Here is a 17,572-nt window from a genome sequence, read left to right as displayed (position 1 = left end):
AGCGTCGCATTACGGTTAGACGTATGAACAAGAAAACGAATAGAGAGATCTAACTGTGTATACTATCGAGTTGAAAATTCGTGGTATTTTTTTGGAATCGGTGTTGTTCGAATTTTTTCGTGTGGTCTATGCACATAGTAATTAATCAGTAAAGACGTCAGTAGACGCTTACTGTTTACGGTTGACAAAAGCGTCTCGCTTACTGCTTTGAATATTGAATAAAAATGTAAATGCGTGTTTGATAATAAAAAAATTAGTGCTAAATACATTTTCTACGAAGAAAAAAGAAATAAAATACAATATTTTCATTCTGAAACGACTTTCGTCACGCTGCCTTACTGAACATTATTATATATACTTATGTTTGTCATGATGACGTCATAATTCTCCAATGGTGTAGTGGTTAGCAAGTTCGCGTTGAAAACCAGAGGTTGTGAGTTCGAACCTCACCTGGACCAGATTTTTTTTTTCAATTCCTTTTTTAATTCATTTTTTTCCCTATTATTATGAGTTTTTAAAAAAATATTGTATAACTAAAGTCATTCATGTGTGTTTAGTTTTGATGTCAGGTTCCAATGTAGTGCCTGTGCAGTAGTCAGTAGACATAACTTTAACAAGAGCACCGCCTTGCGGGTGCTGACGCTCATCTGATTTTTTTTGTATAATAGAAATATTGTCCTACCCATGATTTTCTAAGTCTAAAAAGGGCCATCATTCTTGCAAAAAGCAGGACAGAGTTATGTTTCTTGATGTACAGTGTCCACTTATGATTGTGAAAAACTGTTGCAAGTTTTAAAGCAATAGCTTTGATAGTTTATGAGAAAAGTTGCCTTAAACATAATACTCAACCAAGAAAATGATTTTCTAAGTCCAAAAGGGGCAATAATTATTGCAAAAAGCAGGATGGAGTTATGTTGCTTGCTGTACAGGGTCAGCTTATGATGGTGAACAAGTGTTGCAAGTTTCAAAGCAATAGCTTTGATAGTTTAAGAGAAAAAGTTGACCTAAACATAAAACTTAACCAAGAAATCTGATATTTTCTAAGTCCAAAAGGGGCCATAAATCTTGCAAAAAGCAGGATGGAGTTATGTTTCTTGCTGTACAGGGTCAGCTTATGATGGTGAACAAGTGTTGCAAGTTTTAAAGCAATAGCTTTGATAGTTTAGGATAAAAGCTGACCTAAACATGAAACTTAACCAAGAAAACTGATTTTCTAAGTCCAAAAGGGGCAATAATTCTTGCAAAAAGCAAGATGGAGTTATGTTTCTTGATGTACAGGGTCTGCTTATGATGGTGAACAAGTATTCCAAGTTTCTAAGCAATAGCTTTGATAGTTTAGGAGAAAAGTTGACCTAAACATAAAACTTAACCAAGAAATCTGATATTTTCTAAGTACAAAAGGGGCCATAAATCTTGCAAAAAGCAAGATGGAGTTATGTTTCTTGCTATACAGGGTCAGCTTATGATGGTGAACAAGTCTTCCAAGTTTCAAAGCAATAGCTTTGATAGTTTAGGAGAAAAGCTGACCTAAACATAAAACTTAACCAGGCAACGCCGACGCCGACAACCGCTCAAGTGTTGACAATAACTCATCATTTTTTTTCAAAAAATCAGATGAGCTAAAAACAAAAACAGCTTTAGGATCAAAATATACAGGCATTGAACTGTGAAAAGCGAATAATGCTCTTCTCCCCGTTCACATATATTCAAACGTTAGCTTTAATATTGTAATAGTGGCCCCAGGTTCTTAGCATAACCTCGGACTGACAGACAGCAAGTGATCACAATGGCGTTACACGGACAGACAGACGGATAATCATGAACACACTTGTAGACATTGGGACACTGAATGTTGGACGCTGTTATAAGACGAACTAATATATAGTGACTAATATATTTTATTTAGTATATATTCAATTATACTAATATAGAAACTAGCTATTAAATGAATGATAATTATATTGTAAGTCCTAAATTTACTTAAAGAATTATATTTATATTAATTTAATTGAAAATATAATGATATGGCCGAAGTTAATGGTCAACGATATTCGTTTATGAGCAGTGGACTAAATCCAAGTTTAAATGTCAAGGCTAAGCCTTGTTATACTGACCTCAGAGGTGCAGTATTTAACCGACCGATACACTATTGTGTCTCGGTATATATACGGTCAGTGGTAGAACAAAAACAATTGATTGGTTAATCTAAGGAATAAACAAGTTCTTAAACCAATCAAATATGTAAACCAATGAAAATAGAATATAGTTAAATTCTGATCAATGACAGAAGGCGTATTATCTTAACATTAGATAGGGTTTCCAAAATGGCGACTTCCATACTGAAAATGACAGAAAATTAATAACAAATAAAAGTGGTAAGAATTCTGTCCTATTACAATATCACTGACCAGAGTTTATAAAAAAAAACTAAAACTATTGGCGATGAATTATCAATAAACATCAAAAAGATTAACCATAAAAAAGCCATAGAAATGTTAACTTAGAAGTTCAGTAAATAAACAGGGGTTTTCGAGAATTTCGGCAAACACTGTTTTTCTCAGGTAAAATTCTGATCATTAACTTTTAAAAATTGCTAGTCTTTTGGGTTTAAAACAAGCTTTGTACACTCATGTAAATGATTATTTGTACAGTCATGTAAATGATTGTTATTTTCCCATACCAGGCGTCTGTTATAGCGGTATTTTTGACTGAAAGTTTGACACAATCAATCTTCCTTTCAGAAAGAACCAAAATTTGATCTAATAGAACATAAACTTCCTAAACGAATCCATAATTCCAGACAATTCCAATACCACTCCTTTAATTTTAAAGTGGCAATGATTTTTCAAGGGAGCTCTGCCTTTTAGGTAGCACCTAATTTCATATTAGTAAATTTGTAAAATGTCAGAATATTGAATGTTGAACGTCAAATGACAACTTTTTCACGTCTAATTATTTGGACTAGTTTTCCTGTTGAATAGGCAGTAGTCGAACTAATCCGACGTATACAGTTTGTTTTATATTGTGACGGTCAAACTGTAACGATGGCTGCACAAGTCAGAAATTAAAAAGCAGCCACTCAGCGACAGTAAGCTCGTCTAATTAGGCAGTAGCTAATTTCATACTACAGTAACAGCATATAATTTGAATACCTGACTACAGACTCGTTATATAAAGGTCCGGTAACATGCACTACATGGTGGATTTTGACAAATCCTACAACAGAGTTTGAATATGGCACAATTTTGTCTTACCAAATCAACATTCCTCCTAGGAATGTGTAGAAAAGAAAGCATAAGTTTCACTTTGACATGCGGCTGGAGGGTATGGAAGCAAGCATGGATATTCTGCAGTCTTTCCTGCGAGAGCTGGGAGCATATTGTTTTACCAGACCACAGGTCATCTGTTGAACCTAATTTGTTGTGCAGCCAGAGCGCAGTGTCACCGGCGGCCATATTGAAGAAGTCGCCTACACGTTTAGCATAAACACTTTCGATTGGTCGGAATGATAATGTGACATGTAATCTGATTGGTGAAATACAGATTGTACAAATACCCCGTAATGTACCGTACCATGTCCTACTTGAGGGTATACAGTAGTAAATAAATTTCTATAGGCTACGTTCTATATAAAATGAGCAATCTTCTGAGAGCTGTAACACATAGCCAGGCCCATTTTAAAAAAGGATTACTAGCCTTTGTTCTTTAATGACCTATAAACCACAAAATCATGACTGCTCAAAATGCTGAAAGTTAAGCAACGCTTTAATAATTCGTTATCAAGTTAAGTGTAATGCAATTAACTGGGATATGCATCACTATTTTCTTTATATATTATCTAAATCGTATTTGATTTCAGCCATATCTATTGCTGTCTAAATACTTTCGATTTCGATTTAGACATTACTATTGATAGAACTTGTGGTGTAACTATATACTTAACAGTGAACATAGGACTTTCCTGGTAGTTTTATTTCGATTATCTACTAGGAAAATCAAAAATTTATAACTCTGTCAGATACGATACGATAACCAATGATATCTGTACTTATTTGTGATTTAAATTTAGTGTGTATGTATGCATTAGAAAATATTCTCGTGTAATACACTGATAACTGATTTTCCTTTTAAATTATTTTTAAGGAGACTTATATTTTGTAAATAATGTTTGATATATATATTATAATTACCCGTGTTAATGATAATTGGATTTGTTCTACAGGTATATCAAAATGTCTGTCTGTAAATATTGTCGAATGTGTATGTTTATGTGTATATATGTTCAGCTCTTCATGTATATTGAAGGAAATAAAGTATCTATCTACCGTACCATGTCCTACTTGAGGGTATACAGTAGTAAATAAATTTCTATAGGCTACGTTCTATATAAAATGAGCAATCATCTGAGAGCTGTAACACATAGCCAGGCCCATTTTAAAAAAGGATTACTAGCCTTTGTTCTTAAATGACCTATAAACCACAAAAGAACACCAAGAAAAGTAGGGGTCATGTATTTTCAAAGAGAGATTTTTGTTTGACAGGTCAACACTATGGACTCACAGCTAAAATGTGGGTATGAACAAAGGTGTAATTAGATTTGTTTACATTTCTTTAAAAGCAAAAAATCTCCTTGAAAATACTACCAAAATTTCAGGTATAGGTCCACAATGAAATAAAATTAGGACCTGGCTTATATACAACATGAAAATGCCACTTCAACTGGAAAAAAATGGAGGATTCTTTCTTTTCACCATTGGTTGATTTATCTATTCTGTATTTTCTATTATTTATGTTTGATTTTAAAAATTTAGTATTGTTTGTTTTTCTCAAAGTTAGTAATAAAACAACTCAGTCTGACCTGTGGAAATATATAGAGGATATTTGTTTGTTTCAAATTAATACCGAAATACCTTATATAAGTGAACACTAAGTGCAATATTTTTGTGAGTAGCGCAGCAACGAGTAATAATTAAAAATCTAGTGTTCACAAGTGAAGGATATTTAGATCTCACATCGAAATAAACAAATTTTCTTTTTTCTTCCATATCCTTTAAGAGATTTTATCAAATCACATCCGTTTTACTGTCAAAGGGATAATAGATGCATGTTATTAGTCGGTATGACATATGTTTGGGTGTATGATGGCACTAAGACGTTAGATGTTACAGTGTTATGATAGGGTTTGTAAAATGTAATTAGTCTGAAGTATATACTCCGGTGTTCTAGAGCCAGCTCGCCCAAATCTTTCTGCAAAAACAAGGAAGAATATCCAACAGGGAAAGCCACGTTCTAAAAACGCAGCCTCCCAAAACGAGCACACGATCAACACACGCACACCACACACACACACACACACACACACACACACACACACATACAAGGGCAAAACAAACAAATAAAGGAACACAGTGGGACACCGCCTCGGAACGGTCAGTGGCAAAACCACCACTGGGGAGCTTAAACCAGTTAATGGTGCACCTAACCTCACTCTTACTTCCAAAGTCACGGGACAGTGTAAATAAAAATTATCCCCGCCAGGTGAAACCCTAACATATGCAAAGCCAACAGAAGGCATATAATGTAAAACACAAAAATGCTCTTGTATACACCTGTATCTCCTTGAACATCAACCAAAAACCAAGAAAGTCACCTGCATGATACAATGGTTATTTGGAAAATAAAATAAAAGTTTTTTTACATTGTCATGATTTATTTATTTTAATTCCGACGATATTGAAATTCAATAAGAATACCAATCAAAGTTAAGTAAAAAGCAAACCAGCTATACTATGCTTTAAACCACCAACATTATGAACATGAGTCACTGTGTAAAATCAGACCATCCAAGATTACTTAGACAGTCTTTTGGAAGCATAGAACGCAGTAAAGCAAACTAATAGCAGACTCGGTTTGATGAGAATGTTCATGTGAAATGAAAAATTGTGCAAAACCCCTTATCCCACCCCAACACCGCCCAGCACAAATTAAAGTGAAGTTCCGTTACAGTGGTACATTGAATGTGTTCCATGATCCTTAATTAAGGACGGGACAATATAATATCACCGAGTTCAAGTACATGGAGACCTTTTGCGGCCGCAAGTTAATGTATGCCTATTACATCTGTACCTTGGTCAGTACAATTTGATCTACCAGTCCTCGCCTCAATCGTCTTATAAGTTAACCAATGGTGTTACATGTTCTTGTAGTCCAATGTTATTGGATAATCTGTCCGAACGTTTTTAACCATCTCGGAGCTGATCTTTAAATTTGATCCTGAGGCAAGACGCCGCACATCGAAATCCTTTATCCTCCAACTGAAATTACTAACATTCTTTCGGAAGAGTGAAATGTAAGGGTGGCACGCTACAGAACCCATGGAAGCATCTGGTAGCTGTCCATTTTCTTTATTTTGCACTTTTCTTTAACTACTCACTTTTTCTGGGGAAGTCGAACTTATGATGGGTAACCAGTAGCGGCTATAAATAAACTAAGATAGGCTACACACACTTGAGTTACAATAACTGGCGTGAAACGGCGTAGTATCTAAAGGAATGGCTGCGACAAAAGAACAATATCAGATATACACTGATGACAAGTGTCGTGTCTCACGTCCGCGCCGTCCCGTTCAGTGATTGAGATTTGAGGCGTAATATCTATTATAAGCTCGAACATTAGTAGTTGATCTTCAATACACTTTTACCGATTCCTTGTGCATTTTAACGAAAGCCATTTACCGGAGGACTTAAACAATGATGTCATACTTTCACACAAAAGGTTTTTACGTCTTGTTTATTTACAGAACCTATGAATTACGATCAGGCGTTTTGTCAGTATACTAGCGTCCAAATGATCTGCAAAAAATGGGCTAGATATAGTTTTGGCAGGACTATTTCCGTCTTGCATAAATGTCGTAATATTATATATGTCACTATTTAAAAATTGTTCAGTACCCAGTCCGAGACGCCCATGCACACCTTACTAATATTTGAAAGCTGCCTTTACAATATTCATCGGAACATTATTATAAAAATAAATCATTATTTGACATAGATTGACTTGCCGTCTACTAGTTAATTAATGAAAATATGCAAAGGTGAGTCTGGGAAATAGACATTCAAAGTAAGGTAAATAAAACAATCATTATCATACTGCTGCCTAATTTTTACTAAATTTTTTGTATTATACAGGTTCGTTTCAAAATGTTACTACATGGGTAATTGTCTATAACTTTTTGCTTACCCCTATATATGATCACATTGAAAGGCAGATATTATCTTTGAAAAGAAAATATAATTTTACTTATGGATTCTTTTAGATGAGTAAAAGTGAAGAAAAAAATCATTGACCATAGTATGGATAGTATAGGATTTATCGGTCTTTAATTATAAACTCACGAACATAAAATATCAAATAACAAGATAAAAGGTGAGGAGGTATGTAAACAACTGGTATTAATTGAGACCGATACATGTAGTCTTTATCCAAACCGAGAAATTAATCATTCAATGAATATGATTCTACTAGTGTAAAGTAGAAACACTTGTTTTGATCCTAAAGAAAAAATAATCTGCGTTTTCCATAAATATTCAGATGTTGATCAGAAAGTATATGATTTTCGCAAAGAATGGAAAATCAGGATAAATTGAATTGTTATAACAGTTTATTGTATTTCTGTAATAAACTTTTACAATCAAACATCGTATTTATGCAAAATCATGGATTTAAGCCATATCGGAGTACACCTGAAACTTCGTATGAAAGTTTAATTACACCACACAGTTCTAGTTTAGTTCAGTTTAATACAAAAACTTGATTGCATTTTTCTCGATAATAAAAACATGTTCTTTCTACTTATTATGGCTATATTGCACTGAACAGTGTCCTTAGTTTGCATCAGAAACTGTATCAGTCACTGTCAAAAGGAGTTATACTATGTTTCCTGCTGTTCAATTTTTGACGGTTCTAAACAAGAATTAAATATTGATAAATCATTAAAACATATTTCCCAATACGATATGATCTACCATTTAAACTTATCTAACATAACCCCGAAAGCGGGAGCATGATTCTTTATATAACACATGCTCTTCGATGTGATCATAATTATAAGCTGACATAGGGGAATGCGAATAATTATGAAAAGGGCCTTTACCTACATATGTATTACATTTTTTATGAATTCAGCTTGTCAGTGCATATTATATCTGTCTTAATTATTTGCTACAAATACTAAACGCTGCTTTTTTTCATTAATAGATGTAAATATGTGCTGTCAAAACATGTCACTTTTTTATTTGTCACTACCTTACACGTGCCATCAGTCATATACGGACAACTAATAATATGCCAATCACGAAACTGATTGCTCAAAGTATATATAGATTTGTTCAACACATTCAAAACTTGATTAGTTTTTTTTCTGTTTTTAAATCCGATTCAGGATCAATATCGCACTACGTGTGTACTTGTAAGATACACCGATACAATGGATTATATGCCTTAAGCTTATTTGCGATACTAATAGTTCTTTACACGCTTAAAGTTGTCGAATTACCCACAACCCTCGTTGGTTTTAACCTTTCTTTCGTCGTTAACATAAAACTTCTTTGTGTTCAACCAGAGAGGACTGTCATGGGGATTAACAGGCAGAAAACCTTTTAATAATTTACGTTTTAATGATAGTTTCATTTTTTATCACACAGAGGATATAGCAGTAAATGAATTTTCAATACATGGTACATGGTGTAAGTGATTTGGTTTTCAAGTTATATTAGGTGGTTTAAACAATGGCCAGCGCAACCAGTTCGTCAAAAGGAGAATTCCACATTGGTGGAAAATACAGACTTGTTCGGAAGATCGGTAGCGGTTCATTTGGAGATATTTATCTTTCAATAAATATTGCGAATGGAGAGGTATATTCAATTTTTATTTTATTTTTTTTTATAGGTATTATAAAATGTTCTTATAGCAATTTTAAGTTTCTAAAAAATTTAGTCCTTCTTTAAGATAAACATGCATATTATATATGTGCACTATCTAGACAATTATCAATCTTGAATGTACATTATAAATTGGTGTAATTTGTGCAATTTACCTGGTCACCATACTTAATGACACCGGAAAAGAGGCAGTTAGGTGGGTTTTGGAAACTTTGAATACAGATTTATGACCATTGCGTTTCAATTCATTTTGTTTATCATTTCTTTACTTCATCCATCGCATCATCATCATCATGATGAATCTGTAAGAAACGAATATTATCGAGACAAAATTGGATGGTGACGTCATACAGGAAATATAGGACGCTGTATGTGCTCCCCTTAGTAACCGGGCAAGTGCCCGCCTACTTTCCCATAGTTCACTGCTTTTTCTTTGTTCCGCAAATAACAGTGACACATTTCAACAGCTGATCGTTTATTAAAAAGAACTTAAAATGGAGACAAAATACATACTGTAATACATGTTTTTGAAACGAAATAAACCTTATACAATGGCGAGTGCAACAAATTCGACAAGTAATTTAAGTAAACGTTCAGCATGTTCAGAGTTTCATATCGGTAACAAGTATCGTCTGGTTAGAAAAATAGGAAGTGGGTCATTCGGCGATATATATTTGGGAATAAATATAGCGACAGGAGAGGTATTCTTTGTTTTAAATTTTCATGTTTTTTTTTTGTGTTTTATAAAGAGAAAATGTTGAAATGTTAGAAAGTCTTAGTGTTTCGTCAAAACAAATAATTGGCCCAATAAATACAGACTTCTAGATATCTTTTTTGGTCGAAAAATCTTTCATACCAGTATAGTTTCGTCCACAAATTACAGGCTGGTTAGTGGGAGGGGGTATTTAATTATTTTTCTTCAGTAATAAGTAAACAGTAAATAAAGTCAGCAATTGTAACATTATGGTATGATATAATTTCTAGATTTTATATAAAAAAACTTGTTATTTTTCAAGACTATTGACAGTACCTTAGACAGTGATGTATTTCAGGAGGCTAGTCCAACTAATTTGACGCGATCCTATGAAATACTGAGATATTTTTTTCATATAAGCAATATCCCCACTCGCGTCAAACACCCGAATGACCAAAGTAGTTGAAGCAACTTCCGATGAAATTTTCATCACTGCCGACGCTTTACATCAGGGGTTCCATTTGACCCGGGACCCCGGGTCCAGACCCGGGAGATTTTCAAAAGACCCTCAAAGGACCCGGCATGATACTTGCCTGTGCGTCCTTCGGGACCCGGAGGCATTTTCCTTTGATAATCCTTTCTCTTATCATTCATTTCCTTCAGTAAAACTATTTCCACGATAGACACGTGTATTCCAAAATAAACGCTCGCGGTCATGCCTTTGATCTTCTGCTAAATCCCGCCCTTTCTCCTGTAGACAAGCCTCGCTGATTTTTTTTATCAGCAAATTACGTCACGGCGAGTGCACATAGGTAACAAGAATCAATGAAGTGTTGAAATTAATTGATAAAGCGTATTGATCCTGTGGACAGTCAAAAAAGGCGCCAATTATTAAATTATCCTAAGCAGCTGATTACCGTGCATGTGAAAAGTGCCCTGCAAGATTTTGTCATGCAAACCTTAAATTAGACCATTGCTTAGTGATCATACCGTAATTTCAACAAGAAACTTCACAAATTTTGATGAATTTTGAAAGCAAAAATAAGATTAGAATGTCCGTTCACGAGTCTAATTACACCCGATGTCATATGCATATTTCCAAAATTCCTTGAAAAAAACTGACTTTCAATGCAGTTTTTAATGATAAGTAGCATAATTATTTGAGTAACTATCTCTGATTCAGCTTAGTTTGCCAAGTAAACCGAGCATAAACTACTTTCCGGTGACATTCCGAAAGTGTACCAGTATCCGGAAAGTACATTTTGGATACATTTTTATAGAGTGTTATAGCACTGTTCTGTTATTAAAAATTAAATGAAACATAGAAGAAAAACCTAATCAAAATAACATGAATTTTGATAAATATTAGTTTACAATATATGACCTGAAACTGACATTTTTATTATGCTGTAACATGATATTGGGTTTATTGTTTTCTTAGGTAAAGATCTACGTATAAATAAAAAATATAGTCAATTATATGGACGTGTTGGGACAGGACTCCTGTATTTTGGAAAAGGACCCTTCAAAATTTGGGCCCAAGGGTCCTGGGACTCTTGGGTTTTCAGGTCTAGTGGAACCCCTGTTTACATGCTACAGTATTGAGGTTTAAATGCTGATTATTTCATGAATTGGCCATAAATTAAAGGAAGTTCTAGGGTAACGGATCCGTACTTCTAGACAAGCCTGTTAGGTTTTTTCTAGGACTAGGAGTACAGACCTCCATTTTTCTTGAGATTAAGGGTCATTTACATTTCAAATTTTGTTTAAAATGAAATAACAAATAACATTTCATCAGAATTCACCTTAAACTTGGATCTAAATGGTTTACAGATAACAACTTTCATCCGTTTTGTTACATTTTCTTTTTCGTTTTTCACACATTTGGTGGCCATTACGAGATAACATACATGGGACGTTTTCACAAACAGTTTCTTTTACTTAATGCCGCTTAATTTATTTCTAAACAATCAGTTCAAATAATATCCAAAATTACGAATTTTCTGGTGATTTAAACCTTTGTATGTACTGTACACAATCAACATTTACCGTGTGTTTACACGTCATAGTTTGCATAAAAAAACAGTAACTTTACATGACTGTGTACTGTGATTTAACTTCCATTATTTTGATCCTTCAAAGTTTTGATGTTTAGATTACCCGTCACAAATATGAAATAATCTGAACGTCGAATTATTTTGACTACTCAGGAGGCCAGCATGATTCATTTGATACTTGTTGCCATCTTCTAAGACTAGATGTACCAGGAGTTAAAAAAACTGTATTTGAGATGACTTATACATTTACATTGGTAGATGGTCTCAACAACAGAACTATATCTTATTTTGATAGGAATAAATTTTACAGTTGTTAAGGTTTTTTAGGCTTGATGTTTGGCAACAGTCATTTTAATATATAAGAAATGATGGCAGCCCGCAAATGTTTACTTTTCAGCAACAGACTGTCAACGAAACAGTATTACATGTTGTACATGTGTTCATGTACCGGTATTTCTTGAAAAAGGTGTTAGATACTTTCAGTAAAATAAAGATATACTGGTATACACTGCACACAAGTACATACCCTGCATCCCTAAAATTATATGCCATGACAGTAATATTAGTTAGCCTGACAGCAATATCTTGGACAATTAATTATCTTATACCTGTACAAAGAAGTGAAGTTCAAATATATAATATTTATAATGTCAGTATGAGTCACAACAGGTACCAAAACACATATAAAATATTTTTCCAATTATTGATTTGAATTTTAATACTGCATGCTCATGTGAAGTGAAGTAAATGTTTGCATGAAATCAGTTTGGAACTCATTATAAGTTGATGGAAAACACGAGTGTACTGTATATAAATATAAAGATATAGAAAATGCTTTCTCAAACATGTAGTAAATGGAAGAACATGTAGTGTCAGTTGTAACCATGAGCAAAAAAAACTGTACAAATATGATTGTTAGTAAATTATTTTAAAAAACAATAAAAACATGTTAACTGTTGCATATACAGTAGTTTTGAAGTTCCCATCATTTTGTCAAACTGACAACTGGGCTTCTCAGGGTTTTCCAGGCAGTACTATTATATCAAATTTTAAGAGCAAATTTTTTATTATGCCCCCAGCATCTACTGATGCAGGAGGCATATAGTGATTGTCCTGTCCGTCCGTTAGTTCGTCCGTCCGTATGAGGTTAACCAAATGGGACCGTTTCGTCTAGCATCAATACCCCTTACTAGAATGACTTGATACTAATGTAGATGTAACCTGTGACCATTCCTCATCTTCAGACATCACCTGACCTCAGTTTGACCTTGACCTCGTTTTGGACTTAGGTGCAAAATCTATCGACAAGGATGCCACTGGGGGCATCAAGCGTTTATTGAACGCAGCTCCTTGTTTCTTTAGTGTTAAAGAGCAGCTGATAATTTACTTATGTTTAATTTGTGTATTGCAGGAGACAGCTGTCAAATTAGAGTCACAGAAAGCCAGACATCCACAATTATTATATGAGAGTAAACTGTATAAAATTCTTCAGGGAGGAGTTGGTATCCCACATATACGGTAACCAAATTAATCAGTTTTGAATATTATTTGAAGAGGTTTTTCCTCTTATGATACAATTTAGGTCTTAAATAGAAAGTATAAGAGCCCATGTTATTTGTAGGAATGAACTAAGGGTCTTTTAGTTAACTCTTTCAGTGTATCACATCTTGTGAATATAACCATACACTATGTCAGAATTTAAGTTAAATAAACACGTCCATTTAGAACTAGGATGAGTTTGGGGTTATTATCTTGGTTAATAGCTTTCACATCTTTTAGACAATTGTATTGTTTGGGGTAAATAGAAAAGTCATACCTCCAAACTGCTTAAAATAACCGGTTTTACAGATTTTTTATCGGGTGATGCAGTTTTAGATGGATGTGCCATAAAGCATAAAAGGTATCAGGAAGTTCTTTAAAATAAGATTTATAAAATTTTACAAAGTATTCAACATTGGACTGTTATATTTAACTGGAAAGTTAACAGTGTAATATTCCCACAACACAATAATTTTGATACATTGTATATCTATTATAAAATCAATATAGTTAATATCATTTTTATTTGTATTATTGAACATGTTAGCAGATGCACCTAGTGACCTTTGACCAATATTTGCAACACTAATAGCTATACACATGTATTTGATAATACTAGGGTATCTATCTATTTGTTATATCATATTATATAACATCATGTTCACAATATACCCCTATAGCAAATGGAAATACCTTTCACTTTTTATCACATATTGTACTGAATTATCCAAAACATGACGGAAATATTGGGCATATGTTCGCAGTTGTCACATCAGATTGCTATAAGATAATTACATCCATAAGACCTGCATTATTAACGAGGAAATAGCTGTATGTACCATTGAACATACAGTCATATAATAGTTGCTAGGGAAAAGATCAATCATTTATAATAATTGTTTACTGTTTGAAACAGTTACTTCCTCATTAACTTGATGATATATTCAGTTGTTGATCTACCTCGTATATGCACATTTCAAAAAACAGTGCAAAAAAAGCAAAGTATATTGTTTTACAAATAACTCTTTTAATCAAGCTAGCTCCTAGCACACTATCATATTCCTCAGTTATGTGACATTAAACTATGTCTGTATGTAACATATATATGGAATTAAACATTGTTTAAACCAATTAGTTACTTAAAGTAATAAGTTTGTTTTGAATTAATATACAATGCTTTTAGTATTATTAGAAAAGCTTTAATATCAGAAGATATTCTTAGTTCTTTCATCTCAGAGAGAATAGTTATAATATATTGAACTAATTACAAATGGGGTTTGTCTTCCGTTGATTTATTAAAATAAAAAGAAATGCCTTAGAGATTTTAAAACAAGCAAGGATCCAAAAACTAACACACAGTTCTAAGTACAGTAAAAAGAAAAAGAAGAGGTCTGGATTTTTTAACTTTAAATGTGTGAAATAGATTTTGAACGCAAGATGTACTAAGACACTAATACCGGTAGACTGTTTAAACCAGAAATCGATCCAATATTTAACCCCATTACACATTCTTGTATTAAACATATTGATCAAGAGTTGGACAAACAAAAATAGAAACGTATCTATGCAGATTGTGGCTCGATTTCTGTCTGTGTGTAAAGAAGATCGAGTAAAAGAATTTCATTGAACACCAAAATTCAGACAGTGAGCTGAGATTATGCTTTTCATACTGGGACAGTCATTAAGTACAAGATACAATGAAAGTTTAACAATAATCATTTATCTGCACTGTAAAACTTGTAAAGGCAGAAACAAAAAATCAGAGCATTTTATTGACTTGCAAAATATACCCTGTATGTTAAAAAAATGCACACTGTATATGGTTGTCATTATACAGGTTTACATAAAACAACTTTTAACAATGAATATTTCTGAACATACGTGTACATTCAAGATATGAATAAACTTGCTTTGCAATAAAATAATGTTAAACAAAGAATATCCTAGGTCAAAAATAGTGTATTTCTAAATGATATGAGTGCATGAATCAGTACATTTTTTGGGAATACTCATATTTTAAAATGATTGAGCTGATTTACACACATTTATAAATGCACATTGGTATGTACAAACAGTAACAGCATTTTCTCAGTTGATAAACAGTGATTATCTTCATAACTGCATAACTCTGGGCTCAGCGATATATGACCATTTTGTGTCGATTCGCCGTAAAACCCAACTCACTCATAACTCTGGTATGTAGGAGAAAAACTTAGCTTCACTTGCCTTTCTGACCAGTCTTGTTGGGCTGTCACTCTCAGCTTAGTCCTGCCACAGGCATTTGTGATGGTAGGTTCCATACCTATCACATATATATTAATGCAGGGATAGGGCCAATATGGGACTCAAGGAGTTCATGTCATGTACTTGTAGCAGTACTTTGCCTTGGCAAAAATGTCTATTGTTTATACTTTAAATAAATGTGTTCTCCAGTTTTCTGACTCCAAATAGTCAAGTATTCCAAATATCTCTACTTACATGTATTTTCATGTACTTACTTCACAGACCTTCAACCTAATATCTGTCCTTTTCATTCACTGGTCATTTGTTTGTGTAACATGTGACTTGTGTGAATACAGATTTTCTCATATTGTACATTTCCCTGTTATGAAGAGTGTATAAATCAATGAAACTATCTGAAATTGTGCCTTTTCAATCAATAGACTTACTGTTCTCATATCAGATGTCATATGAAAAAGCCTTATATAAGATCTGTATGTATTAATATAAGAACGTGACTTAAGAACATTTGGGTTTTTAGCTTTTCTTTAGCACTCCTGCGTTTTTACGCTTTTCAAATGCTAGACCCACTGTTTTTTTGCAACTGGAAACATTTTCAGTTTCACAAATATGCCATGCTCAATTAATATTCAGCCAATTTCCTACTGTAAAAACATTTCATTGAATATAAACTCAGTATGGACATAATCTACTCAAAGTTGTTTAGGACATAAACTGAACATCAGTTTTTATTCAGACTTTTTTAGGATCGGATCTGAGTAATAACTAGTTTTAATACAAATATTTTGATATATAAATGTTATATTTATTACAATGTATCATAACAGTAGAGTCACGTTTCCTAAGTTACTAGTCATAGTTGTATGTGTAAGTGCATGATATATTTTAACTTTTAAATAAAGTTTCACTTGAACACGTTTTTGATGTAGTCTCGGTGGGTGTTGGATGTTTACAAGTACGATTTATATCCTCCTGGATAATACATGGTTTAAACAGTGCAAACTGTTCAATTTTGTTGATGTCTTTCGGAGATATAGACAAGTTTAATGGACCGAGAATAATCACTTTAGTCAAGGAAATTATCATACAGTTGATCCCCATTATAAAACACCAATTTATCATATACAAGTACTTTAATACCTTTCAGTCCCTTCTGAAATAAAACCAGTTCGCTAAGACTTTTTATAGGATGTCTAATATTTTCCCTTTTCACCTGTAATTTGAAGATACCTTTTTAGTGACAGATCAGTTTAAGTACAAATGAAAATTGAATGTGTATTTTGCCCTTTGGCTCTTACTTTCAAATTTTGCACTGAAATAGATCAATTTGATACAATTAAGGTGTTTTATTGCCCGGACAATTTTATCACCTGTTCAAATATGTCCCATTGGATGTGCATAGCCCTATCAAAAGTCATATTTCTTTTAAATGTAGGCCTATGAATGAATTCAGACATTCAATAGACCTGAACAACTTTTATGTATCAAGATATTATTTCTGATTTCATACTACATAATTTGGTCTGTTTTCATAAAATTATATTTGCTGTTATAAGTGGATATTAGTGAGATGTCCATTTTCTGTATTTGTATGAATAAATGTCATCCACTACCATCTTGACATACTCTGTCCATACAAAAAGATGCTTGTAAAATTCTATTCTACTGTCATGGAAAATATTCAGTTATGATGATCTTGTTCTTGATATGCGTTCATTGCCATTTTGAACAGCACACATTGTATGTCAGGTAGTAACTGGTGGTCATTTAAAGTAACCAGTATTCCTAGATTTTATATCAGTATTGACTTGTTCTGTGCAAGAAACTGACAAGGTCACTGGTCACTTAAAAGTTTGAGGATGAAGAACAAAATGTCTTCTTCAGATTGTCGTTACTCTTAAGGAATAGTTGCCTTGCAAGGAGATCAAACTTGCAACCTGAAGATTTGCAATTTATTTCTTCCCTTAGGCCTACTGGCCTGTACTGACTGAGCTAGCAGTAATTATAATTCTTACAAGGAAAAGATACTCATACAAATTTGATGAACTGCAGACAGAAACATAGCACATTTTTGGATGTGAAAAATTCAGGAATTTTATACT

At 33.3% G+C, this 17,572-nt stretch overlaps 2 protein-coding genes across 3 annotated transcripts in view; one reads left to right on the top strand and one right to left on the bottom strand.

Moving 5' to 3' along the window:
* Positions 1-3,482, bottom strand: part of LOC123546316 (negative elongation factor A-like) — a 38,013-nt gene extending 34,531 nt beyond the window's left edge. The window contains exon 1 of the mRNA XM_053551767.1: positions 3,255-3,482. Within this exon, the coding sequence (XP_053407742.1) occupies positions 3,255-3,455 (201 nt within the window). The 5' untranslated portion in view covers positions 3,456-3,482. The remainder of the gene's footprint in view (positions 1-3,254) is intronic.
* Positions 3,483-8,408: 4,926 nt separating this feature from the next.
* Positions 8,409-17,572, top strand: part of LOC123547515 (casein kinase I-like) — a 42,229-nt gene continuing 33,065 nt past the window's right edge. The window contains exons 1-2 of one of the 2 annotated variants that reach the window (XM_045334688.2): positions 8,409-8,912; positions 13,102-13,208. In XM_045334688.2, the coding sequence (XP_045190623.1) occupies positions 8,787-8,912; positions 13,102-13,208 (233 nt within the window). In that variant the 5' untranslated portion in view covers positions 8,409-8,786. Of the gene's footprint in view, positions 8,913-9,366; positions 9,641-13,101; positions 13,209-17,572 lie in introns of those variants that run through there. The other variant, XM_045334687.2, reaches the window with a different exon arrangement.

This window comes from Mercenaria mercenaria, chromosome 9 (assembly GCF_021730395.1).
Source record: "Mercenaria mercenaria strain notata chromosome 9, MADL_Memer_1, whole genome shotgun sequence".
Taxonomy (NCBI): Eukaryota; Metazoa; Mollusca; class Bivalvia; order Venerida; family Veneridae; genus Mercenaria; species Mercenaria mercenaria.
The sequence above is the reverse complement of the archived record's forward strand: the minus strand, read 5'-3'. Positions and strand labels throughout refer to the sequence as shown.